Source organism: Rousettus aegyptiacus, unplaced genomic scaffold (assembly GCF_014176215.1).
Source record: "Rousettus aegyptiacus isolate mRouAeg1 unplaced genomic scaffold, mRouAeg1.p scaffold_m13_p_7, whole genome shotgun sequence".
In the NCBI taxonomy this organism is placed as follows: domain Eukaryota; kingdom Metazoa; phylum Chordata; class Mammalia; order Chiroptera; family Pteropodidae; genus Rousettus; species Rousettus aegyptiacus.
Window position 1 is genome coordinate 10,288,483 of NW_023416310.1, and position 17,111 is coordinate 10,305,593.

The 17,111-nt window shown below is 39.2% G+C and overlaps 1 protein-coding gene and 1 long non-coding RNA gene across 7 annotated transcripts in view; one reads left to right on the forward strand and one right to left on the reverse strand.

The window, feature by feature from the left end:
• Window positions 1–10,966, reverse strand: part of LDAH (lipid droplet associated hydrolase) — an 86,253-nt gene extending 75,287 nt beyond the window's left edge. The window contains exons 1-2 of the mRNA XM_016144755.2: window positions 10,884–10,966; window positions 492–647 (exon numbers count right to left, since the gene is read on the reverse strand). Coding sequence (XP_016000241.1) covers window positions 492–645 — 154 coding nt within the window. The 5' untranslated portion in view covers window positions 646–647; window positions 10,884–10,966. The remainder of the gene's footprint in view (window positions 1–491; window positions 648–10,883) is intronic.
• The window catches only part of LOC107510831, a 143,970-nt gene continuing 137,048 nt past the window's right edge, over window positions 10,190–17,111 (forward strand). For 2 of the 6 annotated variants that reach the window (XR_004951939.1, XR_004951938.1), the window contains exons 1-2: window positions 11,001–11,097; window positions 16,904–16,989. This is a non-coding gene — a long non-coding RNA (uncharacterized LOC107510831). Of the gene's footprint in view, window positions 10,615–11,000; window positions 11,098–16,903; window positions 16,990–17,111 lie in introns of those variants that run through there. The other 4 variants (XR_004951937.1, XR_004951936.1, XR_004951940.1 and 1 more) reach the window with 3 other exon arrangements.

A 17,111-nucleotide genomic window follows, 5' to 3' on the forward strand; every position in this document is an offset into this window, starting at 1 on the left:
AAAGTTTTGAATACCTATAATTAAGCATCTACCCCAACATTCTATTGATAGTGACCTGGCGAAGGTCACAAGTGACCCAGCTGCCAAATTCCAGAATAAACATTCTACGGTAAACTTATAATCATCTTGAAATGAGACAAAAAAAAAAAATGCAGAAAACTTTCAAAAAATATTTGATAAAACTTTTAATTATTCTAAAAATTATAAAATTTAAGAAAGCAGATTTAAAAAATTATATGTAGGGTATATTCCCAATTGTGAGTAAAAAATATATGTAATAAACATAATACATATAACGATGTATACATATAAATTCACGGAAAAAAACCCCAAAAGTCTAACCACCAAAAAGTCTTAACAACCACCTTGAGGGTGGTTGCTATCGACAGTTTGAGTGATTTTATTTCCTTTCATAGGGTTTTTTGCATTTGGCAAATTCTCTTTAAAATTAGAAATAGTGATGTAAGTATCATCCAGATTTTTGAACTCACCAGGAATAATGAGAATGAGCAGCTTAGGCCTGCTGGCACTCTGATCGTGAAACAGGTCAGTCCAGGGCCCACACTTCAGAACCTGGGTTTCAGCTCCACCACATAAAATGTATTCATCATGTACGGGAATTTCTTCCTTGATTTCTGAGTCCATTTCTAAGTAAGGGGAGAAGAACAACAGCAAGAGTTACCAAAATGTAAAGCCTTGAGCTAAAGAAAATATTCAAGAATCGAAAAAGGCAAATTTCAACACACTTAGAAAGAATGCCACAAGGACATATGGGGGATACAAAATTATTCATCTGTTCTGGATTCTGGGATTACAAAAAAACAAAACAAAACCAAACAACAGAACAAACCATAAGAACAGGCCAGACAGGCAGATGGATCTTTGGTGAAATAAAAAACTGCAGAGGAATGTGAATCAAAATGAGATTAGGTTTTTGGATAACTCTCCTCTCCAGTCTAAATTGACAGTTAACCATGGATAACTTCCATCTGCCCTGTGCTGGAATTCTCTTAGAGCTGTGCGCTTTACCAGTGAGACAATCCTGTCCTCCTCCACTCCCACCCCCCGCACCTCCCCCCCTTCATCAGGCAAAGATGGTGAAAATACAGGGGTTATGGCTTGCCCTTGTACTCTCCCAGATAGAGCTGTAAAAAGGGTCGGTGAACTTGATGATCTCAGGTTTTTCCTGTATTAATCCTCTCCTCTCGAGTTGTGTAAGCATATTTTATACGTTATTAAAGCAGTGCATTATTAAATTATGAAACGAGTAGGTGGAAAACAACAGGATGAGATAGCATCATGAAAAATTTCCTGAATCAAGGTATGTGGAAAAATGCAGTCCCAAATGCCTGGTATCAGCCCTCCATCTCTGCCTCCGCCTCCCCTATGTCCGTGATCGGGACCATGTCTCAAACGTTCGGTGTTCCATCCTCCTCTTCAATTATCCTCCATTCGTTCACAGCCCTCCAGAGTCCAGAGTCCAAATACCTTTAGAGCTTTTTCTCTTCCTATCACTTTACATCGACCTTGCACTCTAGTCTGCCCTGTCCTTGCACTTGCGTGGTGTGCCCAAGCTTTTCTGCTCCTTTAACTTTGCAAATCTTTTATTCCCCAATCACTTCTTGAATGCATGCCGCACTTATGCCGGTTATCAATTTACTGCCTCGGCTGCAAACTCATTCTTTATTGCCTTTTCTGGAAAACTGGCTCTGGGAGTTTGAAATATGTTTTCTCTGCCAGCTGATATAATGCTAAGCTTTGTCAGAAGAGTGCCCTGGAGACATTGCAGAGGAAGGGGTGTTCTTTCTGGGTTTCTGAGTCCTTCCTTTTCTCTCCACCTCTGCTGCTCAGGCTGTGAAGTCTTTCTAGTGCAGTGATTTCCAAGTGGAGATAATTTTTTCCCCCAGAAAACATGGCAATACCTGGAAATAGTTTCACTGTCACAACTCAGGGACGGGGTACTACTGGCATCTAGTGAGTAGAGGCCAGGATGCTGCTAAACATCCTAAGTGCACAGGACAGCCCCTCACAACAAACATTTAGCCCAAAAGGTTAAGAGTGCCAGATTAAAGACAAACGGCAAACACCCTGCTCTAGTGCTACGTGTCTATAGGGCACAGCTTTCTTCAGCATTTGGCCAGCTGCTACATGCTTCCTTTCCCCAGCTCTCTACTCAGGCAACAGCAGCAATGTAGCAAGAGTCCCAGAGAATGTAGGCTTGTGTCCCAGACCAGGTGGCTGCAACCTGAACCTTCTCAGCACACACGTACTGGAAGCACTGCCAAGATGGTCTTCTAAAGAGCCAGCCACCTGAACTTGGCCCCATACAGCAGCTTGGAACTGCTTGGCCCACCAGAGCTCTAGGTTGCTACAGAGGGAGGCCTCTCCAAATATCCACTGGAACAGCACTCAAAGCAGTGTCCCAACTTCCTCTGTACCCCTCAGGGAGATAGTGAAAATACAGGGGTTATGGCTTGCCCTTGTTCTCTCTCGGACAGAACTGTAAAAAGGGTCAGGAGGGGTTACGCCTCAACTCACCTGGCCCCCAAGGGTTATTGCTGTGGCCTCTCCAACACAGACGCCACACGCTCCAGGCCTCCCATCTGCAGCAGCACCATGATTTACTCTGCACACCCCCCGCCAGTGTTAGTTCACCTGCTGACAGAATGACTGGGACCAGCTTTGGCCCAGGTAACCCACCAGACTTCTCTATCATCCAGTGGGCTGCAACCCCGCCTTCTGCAATGAGATCTAAACCCATGTTCCCAGGTTACTTTCTTTCAGCTCTGGGATACCTTTTAGAGTTCTCTTTGTGTAGTAACTTTATAGTTTCTCTCCTACCATAGCTTAATAATTATTTACGTTCAACTAACTATTTACGTTTACCGTGTGGTTTCTCTTTGTTAAACCTAGACTGATATATCCCCATGTGTCTATCTAAATACTTGTCTTCTAATCCTTTGCATCCTAGACTCACCTCAAACCCTACTTCCTACCTGACATCTTCTCTGAGCACCCCAAGTAAGGAAATTTCTTTCTCTAAATTCATAGCACCTGTCTTTATCCTAAGCCAGCAGCGGTAAAGGTAGGCAGGTAAGCTTTCCTTGTTTATTCAAGCCACATGCCACGCTCACAGCACAACAGTCAAGAATTCCCCGCAAACACCACCTATCCCTCCCCCGACTGAACTTCAGCCTTATGGTTAATGCAATGGTGGTTAGAGTGTAGAGAAATGGAAGATTCTATACATTTTTGGAAATAATGAAAATGGTCTTTAAAAGCAATCTGGCAGAATGAGATAATATCCATGAGGCATTAACTTTTGATTCAGTAATTTTAAGGAATCAATTCTGAACAGGAAATATATATATATATTTTAAAAGAATAAATGCTACTTATAGAATGTTACTCATAATACTAAAAAACTGAAGACCCTAATGATCATTAATGGAAGAATGGTTAAATTATGATATATCAACTTAGCCATTAAAAATGATATATATCACTCAACATTAAGGAAATGATTACATAAATTATAGTTCAATCTTATGATCAACTATTATGTTCCATCAAAACTGCTCAGTTCTGCTAAATTGGTTATAATCTATCCACGTGCTTTCTAACATTTCTAAAATCTCACTTCTCTATCCTGATGTTATGTTACCTCTTCCATTTTCTTTATTACTTTTACTATACTTTCAGCGGACTTAGGAAGACAGAAGAATTAAGGATATATATTTCAATCTCTATGTGTAACCCAAAGTCCAAAACTGATTTTCTTAAATAAAACTACTTAGAAAATGAAAAAAAATTTCATTTAGAAAGTGGGGACCCCTCTCCATTCGAAATATATTGACTGACTAAATAAATAAAAGTATCATCTCATGTTTTCTTATGGGTTGATTTTTAGTTCACTAAAAAATGTCACTATAGCCCAATCTCTAAAACTGTCACAAAATACAGTATATCTATAAATATCACATAACATTTAAGTGTTAGAAACACTTAGCTGTTATACACAGTATTAAATTAAAAACTTAGCCGTTATACACCATATTAAATTAGAGAACTCATATGATGCAGGCTAAACTTAATACTTGTACTAGAAGAGAATAAAGTTATTAACAATATTTGATTCATAAATACTTAACTTCAAGAAAACATCTTGGGAGTTTGGTTTGACAGAAAATTAATGAGAAATCAAGTAGATATGAACCCAAGCACAGTGTATAAAAATTGAAAAATAAACAAAAAATAACTACAACTCTAAAACATCTCAATTAAATGCAACAAAGAAACAGGGAGTTAATGTATTTATAAAACAGCTTTTATTTTACCTCATTCTGATGCTTCTGAATCCCACACAAATAAAAAAGCAAAAGAAAACTTAAGGTATGAGAATTCAAGACTCCTTACCTAAGAATCCAAAGTAATTCAGTCTGCCACAAGTGTCAGATTAACATAGGACAATGTGTCCTAATCACATATTACAAAAGGCTGATGGTCTTGCCGTCAGCCACAGCCAACAAGCAATCTTTTAAGAAATTAGTTTTGATAAGCAGCAAGGCTTAGGCTAGATCAAAACCAAGTGTGGATGTAATTTACACAATTATGCAAGGCTTATCTACCTAAATATAGGTGCTTATATTAATGGGTTTCTAATTTTATTTAGTAAAATAATTTTTTTCCAATTAAATCTTATATAAACCTAGATAATATATAAAACATAAAAGCAGAATTTGATCAGTATAAATTTTAGAAGTTCAAATTTATAATATTTATTATCAAGTCAGCCAATGAGAACAATGAAGCTGTACAAATGAACAGAAATATATGAAGGTGAAGTTATAAATGAGTTTTATTCAGCTTTAGCATTCAAATAATGTCTGTGTTTTATTTTGGGTCCTTAGTAAGAATTCTGCTTTATCCATTCAAGTAAGAACTGCAAATAATATAAGTTTTTTTAAAAACTTGTGTTGCAATGTCCAGATAACCTTCACTTTAACTACATTACACTCGACAGAGAGTTGGTGAGATAGTTTTCTTTCAAAGTTAAAGCACTAACATTATCTAACTTGTATTATTTATCACACAAGGTGAATAAGAAGCTCCTTAAACTTCTTCAAATGACGAAAAACTTTATACCCAACATTATCAAATGTAAGTCATGGGCTGTGCTATTGTTCCAAAATCCACAGAGCAGAGCACACAGTATGCATGCGTCTGATCCCTGACTAGTAATCAATTAGTGCTCTTCCTGGGCTAGTACCAAACCTGCTCATAAAATATTTGGTGACTGGACGAGTGAAGGTTAAATTTTTAAAGGCCCAGGGAACAGATATAAAATTTGTAATTGTTATCAAAATACAATGTAAGTACAAACATATACAAAAATGGCAGTGGAAGCTTTATTTCAAGTTCTATTTTTTAAAATTAGTCTACTAGTAAACATTAACATGCTGGTGATCTCTGTATATTAAATGTTTGTTATGTAACAAAGGAATAACTATTCTAAAATCAGATTTAAAAACTAAACTTTAAAGCAAGAGGTATACAAGAAATAAAAAGAGACATTTTATAATGACAAGAAGTCAATCCACCAGGAGACTGTGAAAATTCTAAATGAGCATGCATCTAATATTTTAGCCTTTAAAGAAACAAATTAAAAACTGACAGAAGTAAAAGGAGAAATAAATAAAACCACAATCATAGATGAAGATTTTAATATATCTCTTAGTATCTGATTGGATAAGAAAGGAAAAAATATTAACAAAAATACAGAAAATCTAAATAACGACCTCAAAATTGTCTTATTTTAAAATCAACCCTCAGGCTGACTTCTCTGTCGCCATTTGGAGCAACATTATTTTCCTAGTCACCCAAATCCAAAGCTTCTTTGACAGCTCCTGCTGTATTTTGGGGGAATACCCATAGGCAAGAAAAATAAGTCAGCAAAAGAATGAAAAGAAACAATGAGAAATGGGCATGAACTAAGATATATAATATCATGTAAGCTAGAGGGGAATGTTCCGAGAAAGGGGCTGGTAATGAAAGTTTTTAAATAGATAAATGTCAATGAGCAAGAGAACTGAGGCATTAGTAAGGACTCGACATTTTAAGCGTACTGTTTATAAGCAAGGAACTGTACCAGATTGTAAATGTCGTATCACTTAGTCCTGACAACAATCCTTTGAGATGGGTACTATAATTTTCTCCCTCTATCTCCGTATACTGCCATTAACCCAGCAAAACATGCGAGGAGAAACCTGATTGAAACACATTAAGGAATTTGTGTAAGGTCACACAACTAACTAGTAAGTTGGACTGTGGTCAGGTCAGAATTGAAACCCAGATGTCTGAATGACAACAGAGCTCACTGTTCTTTGTTTAAATTTTGTACTGATACACGCACATATATAATTTCGTTTAAATGAACGAGATAAAATATATGCTGGAATTTTAAAAAATGGTCTACTATTTTTTAAATCTTTTGCATATTTCATCTCTACATCTCCCCGCTTCCATGCATATCACTTCTAAATTCATGTTTTTAACTCAGTATCAAGTCTTCCATACTTTTCTATAATCACATACAAACGTATATGAGCATTTACATACATTTTAAAAAATGAGTTGTCAGTGTTTGATAAATAGGAACATATTATATATATATTTATATATATATATATTTCTATGCATTTTGCATTTATACTTAGTAACGCATGAAAATCCTGCCAAGTCAAATAGTGTAACTCTAATTTTTAATGATTCTATAATGTGGATACATCATAATTCATATGGCCATCTTCCTGTTGAAAGGCATTCAATTATTTCCCAGTGTTTTGGAACGATGTTGCAGTAAGTATTCTTAAATCCCCATGTTCTTACATATTATCCATATATACCAGTTTTTTTGTTTCTAATGGCTAGCTTCCCAAGTGTGGAATTATTGGGTTGAATTTTCATAGCTATTGCCAGACTGCATTCCTAAAAGAGTGTAAAAATTCCTCTAGCGATCCAGGAAGGTATCTTTTCCCTTACGATGCTATCGTCAAAAGTGGTACCTTTATTTTTTAATTTTGTAGTGTTCAGGTATAAATACCTTCACTTGTTAATTTGTATTTCTTTGACTAGTAGTATATTTGAATATCTTTTTCATGTTTGCTGGTCTTCTGGAGAATTGTCTACTCATATCCTTTGTCTGGATTCCATGTGGGTTATTTCTCTTTTTCTTATTGGTTTGTAAGAGAACTTCATATACTGCTATTAACCCTTTTCTGGGCTCCTATAATTTACATATAGCTTCCTAGATGGTCATTTTAATTTTTATTATTCGAGATTTTGCATTTAAACCTTTATTCTACATAGATAAGGACCCAACTTTGTCTTCTTTCAGGTAGAGAGCTACTTGTGCTAAAACCATTTAATTAAAATAATCATCTTTGCCCACTGAATTAAAAACAAAAAATGTTTCATATGTTAAATTTCCATACTTATTGGGAAAGAGCTTCTTAACCACAGCCATACTGTCAGTGAATTTGGCAACTGGGTCCGTGGTTAATTATCATTTGGAATGGGCAGAAATTAAATCGATAAAAGTCAATATTACTTAAATCTCAAGTATGGCCACTGAAAATTACCTGTTCTGCTTAAAATCATCAGTGCTATTCAAGTGAAAAGGGGGGAAAGTAGTGAGCTTTCTGAATCTGGAAATATGTCACAAAACTACTTCGAAAGTTTTAATGAGCAAATATAAATTTTTAATTTCATCTTTGATTCCTCGTTTCTTTTTTCTAGAGTTTCAAAATTCCCATTCCACCTGCCCATGAGATACTACAACTTGCCACTTACCAAGGCCTAAATTACCTTCTTTGTTTCCTTCCCCATTTCCTTTTTATTAGGGTTTCTAACAAGGGACCGCCTGAAGCAAGGAGAGAAAACTTACATCTGTCCATAGCGCTTCTGCAAATTACAAAGAGAACTTTACAGAGAAGGTTTAAAATCTGGAGTAAATGATTAGTTTATATACACACATAATCTAGAGCAATTGCTAATTTTGCCTAGATATTACCTGGGTATTCAAAATAGCTCTCCTTGAAGAATAAAATGCTTTCCAAACGTAAGAACCAAATGTAGTTATAGAATTGAAAAATACAATAAATTGAAAAAACAAAAACAAACTTGCTGATGCACTTAATAGTAGAGTTAAATTGACAGAATAGGATTGGTGAACTTGAAGATAGATCAGAATTCATTCAATCTGAACAAAAGGGAAACAAACTAAAAAAAAGAAAGAATCTTAGGGACTTGTAGGAAGGTAACAAATGATTTAACATTCTTATGATGAGAGTCCCAGAGGAACAGGGAAGAGTGTGAAGCTGAAAAATAGTCAAAATAATAATAATAATAATAATGATGATGATGAATGAAAACTCAAGTTTGGCAAAAGACATAAACCTACGGAATTGAGAAGCTGAGTTAGCCCCGAAAGGAAAACCCAAAGAAATACAAAACACATCACAGTCAAACATCTGAAAACTAATAACAAAGAAAAACATCTTGAAAGCAGCCAGAGGGAAATGACACATCACCTATAGGGAAACAATAATTCAAACGTCAGCAGATTTCTCATGAGAAATCATGGAAGCCGGAAAGAAGTGGCACATTTTTCAAGTGCTGAAGGAAAAGAACTGTCAACCTTGAATTTCATACCAGAAAATACTATCCTTCAGACATGAACGAGAAGCGAAGTTCTCCCAGAGGCAGCTCCCTGAACAGAAATTTAGTGAGTTAATAGGTTAAACTTCAGTAAAGGAGGAACGATGGAATGATAACAGTAGTGGTAAATGTGTAATAGACTTCCCTTCTCCTCATGAGTTTCTTAAATTATATTTTATGGTCGAAGCAAAAAGTTACAGCATCACTTCATGTGGTACTCAATGTATGTAGAAGAAATGTGACAATTATATTTAAAAAGTGGAGAATGTAAAAAGGACGTAAGTAAATCTTCCAGATTTCAGAGAGTAAAATGTCAATATAAGTAGGCTATATGGTAAGTAATGTATGCACACTGTTTTACGTATTCAATAAAATTGAAAATAGAGAAAAATCAATTAAAACTTTCTTTGAAAAAGATTAATAAAATCAATAAAACCCTCCATTGAAAAAGACAAAAAGAGATAAGACATAATGACTAATACTAGGAATGAAATACCAGTTATCACTAAAGACTATAGAAAATATTATTATTCTAATACCAAAACCAAAGACAGTACAAAAAACTATACATCAATACCTCTCATATCCATACCTTAACAAAATATTAGCAAATAAAATCTAGCAATGTACTACAAAGAATTATATACCACAATCAATTGGGATCGCGTCCAAACATGTTCAACATTTGAAAATCAGTCAATGTAATCCACCATATCAAGATACTATAAGAAAAATCATATAATCACACATGGCAATTCCATCATCTTCTGACTCCTACTCTAGTATTTTCCAGTCATAGACTACTCTGAAATATTATACAATACTAAAGAATCTAAAAAATTAATAGCATAATATTGTAGAGTGGGAATGAGTACGATGCACTTTACACTAAGATTCTGTGAGTCTCTTGCTCCTGCTTGATAGTGGTCATGAGACTAGCGATTTTACAACTTTCGTATTTTGTCTAACTTTGCCCTTCTTCTCAAATCCGTGCAATTGCGTCAGAAGAGTAAGTTTATATGTGAATATAAAATCCACCACTGATATTAGGAAGGGATTTTTTTTTTTTTTCTTCTCATAACTCCTTCGCTGCTTCTAAGGATGGGAATCAAGGAATCAAGTGGTCCAATTTGCATCCTGTCTTGTGGGGGGGGGGGACCCCAAGGGTGAGAGTTCAGTTAAGGCAGGAGGGAAAATGAAAAGCAGTGTGTGTACTAACGTCAGGAGAGCTGTGAGGTGGGTATGGGTGGATCATTTCATAACAGTCGACCTTTCAAAGCCTATCGTGCGTAAACCACTGTTTTAAATGGCAGATGAATTATCTCGGTTAATTAAAGAATCTTATCAAGTGGATACTAATGTACCCCCATGTTACGGATGAGAAACACGGAGGCAAGTGGTAGCGGTAACAGAAAGCCTCAACAGTTTCCCCAAAATGCTGCACTCTAAATTCAGGGGAGCCAGAGCCATTTCGATTCCGGCGCCATAGATAATTATTAAAGCAACTAACGCTGAACCTCCAACACGTGGTTAGGGGGCTGTGAAGTTCAGCGATTGGCTCCATCGTCAATTTTCAAGTGTGCCTGTGGTAACGAAACTGGGAGAGGTGTGAGGAAGGGGGCTGGCCGATCCTTCTGAGGAGCCCGAGTGCAAACCGAGAGCGCGCTTAAAGACTCCGCCGTCGGACAAGTGGGGGAAGGGGGATCCACGGAGGAGGAGGACCGACTTCTGCGGGGCTAAGTAGAGGCTCCGCTGGTGGAAGGACTCAGCTCTGCGGAGCCACCGGCTCAGGCGTTGGCCTCTCCCTGCCGCCTCTTCCCAGCCATTGCCCCGGCCATCCCAGCCCCAACTCCCCCAGGCGGGACGTCATAAGACCCCCCCCCCACACACACACAGGTGAGCTGCATTCAGTACACAAGGTACGTTCCTCCGCTCCGGGGGGCGATCGCCGGGCCGGCAGCCGAAGCGGGCCACGCGCAACGCGGCTCCAGACCCGGGGGGGTCGCGGCGCTGCGGTTTACGCCCCTCCCCCACCTAGCCGTGGGGTAGGGGGGGGCTCCGGCTCCGCGGGGGGCCGGGGAGGGGCAGGGCTCGGGCTCCCGCGCGCCTGCTCGGCCGTCCTTCCCCTCGGAAAGGAAGCCCGAGCGCGGCGGGGAGCTCCTCACCTGTGCGCCAGGAAGGCAGCGGGCTCCGACGCGGCGGCGCGCGCAGCTTCCCCGGGGCCGGAAGGCCGGGGCGCCGTGACTTCACCGCGCCGCGCCGCGCTCCGCCCCCGCGAGCCGACGCCTTTAGGGCGCGCGGCGCGCGCGCCGCTCAGCCCAGGTCCCTGCAGCGTGTGGTTGGACCCGGCCGTCCCGCCGGGACGGGGGAGCGGTGCAGGTACTTTCTCCATCCTTCAGTTTGCATTTCCCCCTCCCCCTCTAATTTCAGTCACCTTTCACATACTTCCAGCTCCCTCCCTCCCCCTCGCCTCCATTTCTCCCCTTCGTGTTTTCCTTTTAATTTTTCTCTCTCTCCTTTACTGTTTGCATCTCTTCGCCACATACACAGAAAAGTTGATTCTCAATTGACTTGTGTTTTAGCATTAAAATAGCCAGCCTCGGCTATTTGGGAACTTCAGCAAAATGCTGACGGGGTCTCTTCTGGAGGTATTTTGAAATTTCCACACCCAGACGACATGAACACAAGGGTCACAATGTCTGGTGAACTGTTGCATTCTCACCCCTGACACAGATCTGTCCGAAAATGCACTCGTGAATATGACAGTTCTAGAGCCAGGGAGAAAAGTAGACGGATAGACCAGCAAATCATCACCAGTGGATCTGTTTTACACAGAAAAGTAGCCTTACTCTTTTTGTATTTAACATTGCAGTGCTAGGCACCATCCAACCAGTTGTTAGAAGTACGCTGTGCCTCTTGTTTATAACTTCTCCCCATTTTCAGTTTTATTTCCTAAATACAATAGGTAGCCCGATGAGTTTAGAAAAACTACGCACTATGCTGAGAGATTTTCGTTAAGTAACTCATTGTTAATCCTCACAGCCATCCAGTGAGGTCAGAATTAATATGTGGCCACAGAATCTGGAAACATAAACAAATAGACAACATAAATGAATGATTCCAGTGACATTGCATGATGTGTTCAAGGTGTTGTCCCTCATTACTAATGCACGGTTCAGCGTGTGCAAAAATTCCAGTGACCGTGGTTCACTAATGCAGCAGTTCTTCCAATTCTTGTATATGCATTTATGATGGATTGTCTCAAGTGATTTATGTCTCCGATTTCATTAAATGAGCTTGTGGCAGAAAAATTAACCAAGGAGGGTTCAGCCTAGCTGAGAGCATCTAGCTCATAGTCTTTCATGAGGTTGCAGCCAAGCTGGTTGGTCAGGGCTGCAGACATCTCAAAGATCCACTGAGACTGAAGAATCCACTGCTAAGCTCAATCACATGATTGTTGGGCCAGCCACATTTCCTCGCTTGCTGTTGGTTAGAAGCTGACCTATGTCAGGGGCATCGGGATTATTATAAAAGCAGCATTCAGGGGCTGACAACACATGTCACTGATCTAGCAATGTCCGCACACACAAAAAATGTAATGCAGGGTTTTCTGATTATTTAACTTCATGACTGAGTGGCAAGGAATAATTTGTGGAAAGAAAGCTTCAAAATATAAGTCGAGGGTTCTATAGAACAGGCTAATTATGGAACTCTAAGGAATATAAATGACCAGAGTTTTGTCAGGTAATAGTAACAGCTAATATTTATCAGACATTTACTATGGGCCGAGTTTTGTGCTAAATGTTTTACATAGGTGTAGAAGGCAGAGAGAAACTTGAGGACTGTTAAAGATGATGGTCTCAGATATATGGCCCCCTTTTTGCCCAATTCATATGGACTCATCTCTGAGTCCCAGAGAGAGAAGGATTATAGCAGGAAGCAGAAAGAAGTCACTTTCCCACAACATCCATGAGAAGTTTCGGAATCCCAAGGCAGCGCTCCTCAGGAACCGCCGTGACAGAGATACCAAGGAAACCTGCCTCTCGTTGAGAAGAGAAGCCTCCGTGCAGTGTCCCATGGACACGAAATGGTGTCGGGGGACTGTCAGCCACGTGCAGCACGTACAGAGAGGAAGGGCAGTGGAGATGGTGTCAGAGCCTTCTGCCATTTCAGGAAAACATCGTCGAAGAGGACGAGAGGAAAGACGGTCGCGTTTTTGGTACGGCCTGGATCAACTATGCAGGGACCCCTGAAGACAAGTCCTAGAAACTGCTATAGTTATTAGGGACCATTTAGAGTAGGTAAGAGAGTAGTTGGGGACACTTTGCAGGAGACATGGAGGGCCCACGATAACAATGAGAGTGAGACAGAGAAATAGGTAATGCTTAGATTTTCACGATAGAAAAATATATTTCTGGGGGATGTTATGAGAACGTTAGAAAGACCTGCATATTAGTAAAATATGTTCCCATCTTCTTTATTATTCCATTACATAGAAAATTGAAACTCTTGGTTCAGGCACCCTTTGAACTAGGATATGTAGATTGAAGACTATATAAAAAGGAACAAGAGGAAGAAAAAGGAAAAAAAGGGCAAAGATATAAGAAAAAAATCTTTTAAGACTTTCAAGGTCATCCACCACATATAATGTAACTGCAATTTCAAATGTTTTTGTTTTAATACATCAATGTGATCCATTAGGCCTCCTCAATAAAACCACATCATAAAGAAACTTTTAGTGGCATTGCAGGGTACACTGAGGATGAGAAAAATATGGGAGATGTTGTTCAACTATCTCTATAAATTAAAAACAAAATAGAGATTGGGACTAGCTACAGACGAATATTCCTTTAGAGTACAGTATGTTCCCATTTTATTGGGTTACTTAGAAAATAATTGCTCTTTTTAGCAAGGTTTTTGTGGGCTAAGTATAGTGCTACAGTACTTTTACAAACCATTCCCTCTTATATTTTTAATGGAGACTCTGTATTCTCCAATAAAATAAGAATGGAATTTTTCATAAAGTATCTTTCCTTGTCATCTATGTATCCAACTCTTGCCGACCAAATAATGACCCTCCAAAGAGGTCCATGTCCTAATTTTCGGAAACTGCGAATATGCTACATTACATGATGAAAAGGACTTTGTGGTTGTGCTAAGGATGTTGAGATGGGAAGAGTTTCCTGAATTATCCAGGTGGGCCCAATCACATGCGTGTATAGGAGGGAAGCAGGAGGGCCAGAGTAAGAGGCAATGATATGACAATGGAAGTAGAGGGAGAGAAAGAAAATGATGATGGAAATAATAGTTGGAGAGAGAGAGAGAGCGGGAGGGAGGAAGGGAGAGTGAGGGAGGGAAGGGAAGAGAAAGGGGGGAAGGGAGGGAGGTGGGGGGAGAGAGAGAGAGAGAGAGAGAGAGAAAATATCAGAAGATGCTGTGTTTCTGTCTTGAAGATAGAGGAAGGGGCCACGAGCTAAAAATGCAGGCAGCCAGGCTATTGCTAGGAAAAGCAAGGAAACGGATTCTCCCCTAGACTTTCTAGAAGGAACACAGGCCCGCCACCACCCTGACTGTAGCCCACTGAAGCTGATTTTGAAGTTCTTACCTCCAGAACTGTAAGATAACAAATTCGTGTTGTTTTTAAGTGGCTAAATTTTTGGTGAATTGTTGCAGCAGCAGCAATAGGAAACTAAGATGCCAACTCAATAAATGCTTAGACCCTATAGCTCTTTTGCAAACAAGTGAATAATGTTAGCTAGGTAGGTTTCAAGCTTCAGAATTCTAGCTGTTGCCAAAATACAGTGACTTCTCTTATTTCTACCGATGACAGAAGCCTATTTCCCCCTTCACTGCACCTCTGTTCACTGCACCACTGTCTGCTGACTATTCCTGTTTGATGTGACTTTTTGACAAGCAGTCTTGGCAGAGAGAAAGCTAATTGACTCAACTAATTTATGTTTTCCTCTAATGTTTGGCTCTCTTTGAGCTTAGCCACGTGTATTAGTTTTTAAAGTTTGAAGTTTAAAAATGCATTATGTTGTGACCTTTAAAAATTGCAAAGAAATTCTATTCTCCGCTCAAACCAACTAGAGTAACATATTTGTTTTTTAGTTTCACGAGAAGCCTTAATAAGGCCCCAGGCTATGATTTTGCTCTCTGTGAATTATCCAACAGAGAGGTTGCTCTCCACAGTGCTGGTACCACACAGCAGAGGATCTAAAATGTTTGCTATTCTGTTTGTCTGACATAATTTTTGTGTTTGACTTTTGTTTTCTTGGATTTGGATACCTTTAAAAGAGTCTCATGCTTGCCTGTCTTTTCATAGTCTAATAATTAAAAACCAAAATGTAGTCACATCATTAGCATAGAGTTCAAATCTATTCTTAGATCCCACTTTCATTCATGGTTTTCTTTAGAATCCTTAATTGAAATGGACAGGATTACAGAAAAATGTAAAAAATATTGGATTTCCAGTATTATTCCAATATCTCATCTTTTACTTCTGGCATCCATTTTTGTAACATTTCAGAGAGGTCAGGGAACTACATTCCATTTTCTTTTTTTGGACCTCCTCCAGCCCGATGGTAAAACTGAGATATCAACCCCAAAGATGTGTGAACTTTTGGCTATCCCCATCTAGTACTCTCCCTGTGTTTGGGGACATATCCCACACGGTGAGTCTTATAACACTTTAAGTGTTGTACTAAGCTTGGTTCAGGATAACCCCTTGTAGCTGAGGGGATGAGATCAGCCCACATAAAACTGTCTGGATCTTGTAGAAAGCTTGTCTTCAAGTGTTCTATTGAATTGCATGGTCTTAAAGGTCAGAAGAAGGGAGATTTAGTGACCTATAAATTGGGTAAGGAGAGCTTTTCACTGAAAGGAGTTCTTAAGTCCTGCCTTAAAAGATGGCTAGTGTCTGCATAAAGGAGAAAAACAATGGCATTCTAAGTGAGTAGATTAATTTAACAAAATATGTAAAATGGTCTGAAATGGTGTGACCCAGTGGAGAAAAGTCGACTCTTGTCTCACCTCTGCACAATCAGGATTAATAGTGCCTTCACCTCAGATGTTATCACTAGGGTGTGTACAGTTCCTAATGAAGAATTACTCCAAGCTTCTTCGGGTCTATTTCAACATCCTTTTCTAAACTTCTGTGCCCTTATGTATCTCACGCCCTCTGCCTAGAATGTTATTTTCCCTGGTAACCCTGCCGCATTAGCTCAGAAAATTCCTACATGTTTCAACGCTCAGATAGACTGTTATAACTTTCCTAGGCAGAATTAGACTCCTGGGTTTTTGAGATAACCTAAACATATCTATAAACTAACACTTATTACCTCTACAAATGTTCCCATAACCAATTTTTGTTTGTTTTTCTGCTGGAACATTTACGATTCCAGGTACCATCTTTTAACTAGAATAATTCAGTATGAATTTCTTAACAGATAAGAACTTTATGAAAAAGAACGCTACCGTGATCACACCTCGCAAAATTAACAATAACTTTAATGTCTTAATATCCAATCTATATTCAGTTTCTTTAAAATAGATTTAGCTGACCATATCCTCATGCGAGGCTTCTAAGGCAATCATCCGTGTTAGCATTTTACCACTGGAGCATCTTAATGCTGCCATTTAATCTCATTGCAGAATCTCTGATAGTCCGTGTTAGACAGCACAGCAAGGACAAAATAAAACAGAAAATACAATTTAGATAAAATAAAATTTCAGCCTTGAGCATGAATCACAGCAAAGCCTTGGTTCTATTAAACACTGTCCTCTTCGGAGCCATTTCTCGGGGCAAATCCATCTTGGCTCTCAGGGGTCTGAGAAGGACAGCTGGAGAGCAGTTGGTGGAGCAGGCTCCCGAGGGTAGGAGCAAGACTCTCCAAATGGTTCTCTCTCTCGAGGCATGTAGACCATAGGCATTAATGGTCAAACCAAGTGAATTTTTTTAAAAAAACCAACAAAAACAACAAGTCGGAATACATTTCTCACTCCTATTATTTATGTCTGTGGTGAGGGACCTCAATTATTTTAACATTCCTGGACTCCACGATCCTTATCTTATTCTGCCTTGCAGGGTAGGTGAGGGTGGAGTAGAAGGACTTAGTCGATATTTACAATTTAGAAGAATAAACTATGCACGTTTAACTCCTGTCTTTCTTCTTCTTGGAGCTAGGCTCCCACAGGGAGTAGGAGGTCTTCGCTCCTCCATGATGTAACCTGGACAAGTCTTCACTCCTGTGGAACACTGCATCTAAGTGGGTAAGTCTTAGCAGTTCACTTTGCAGACCCTTTTGACTTGCATACTACCTATGGACCCTCATATAGCCTTTATCAAAAATCAGGATGATGTCTTGGTCTCCATATGCTCTATTCCTAGTTTT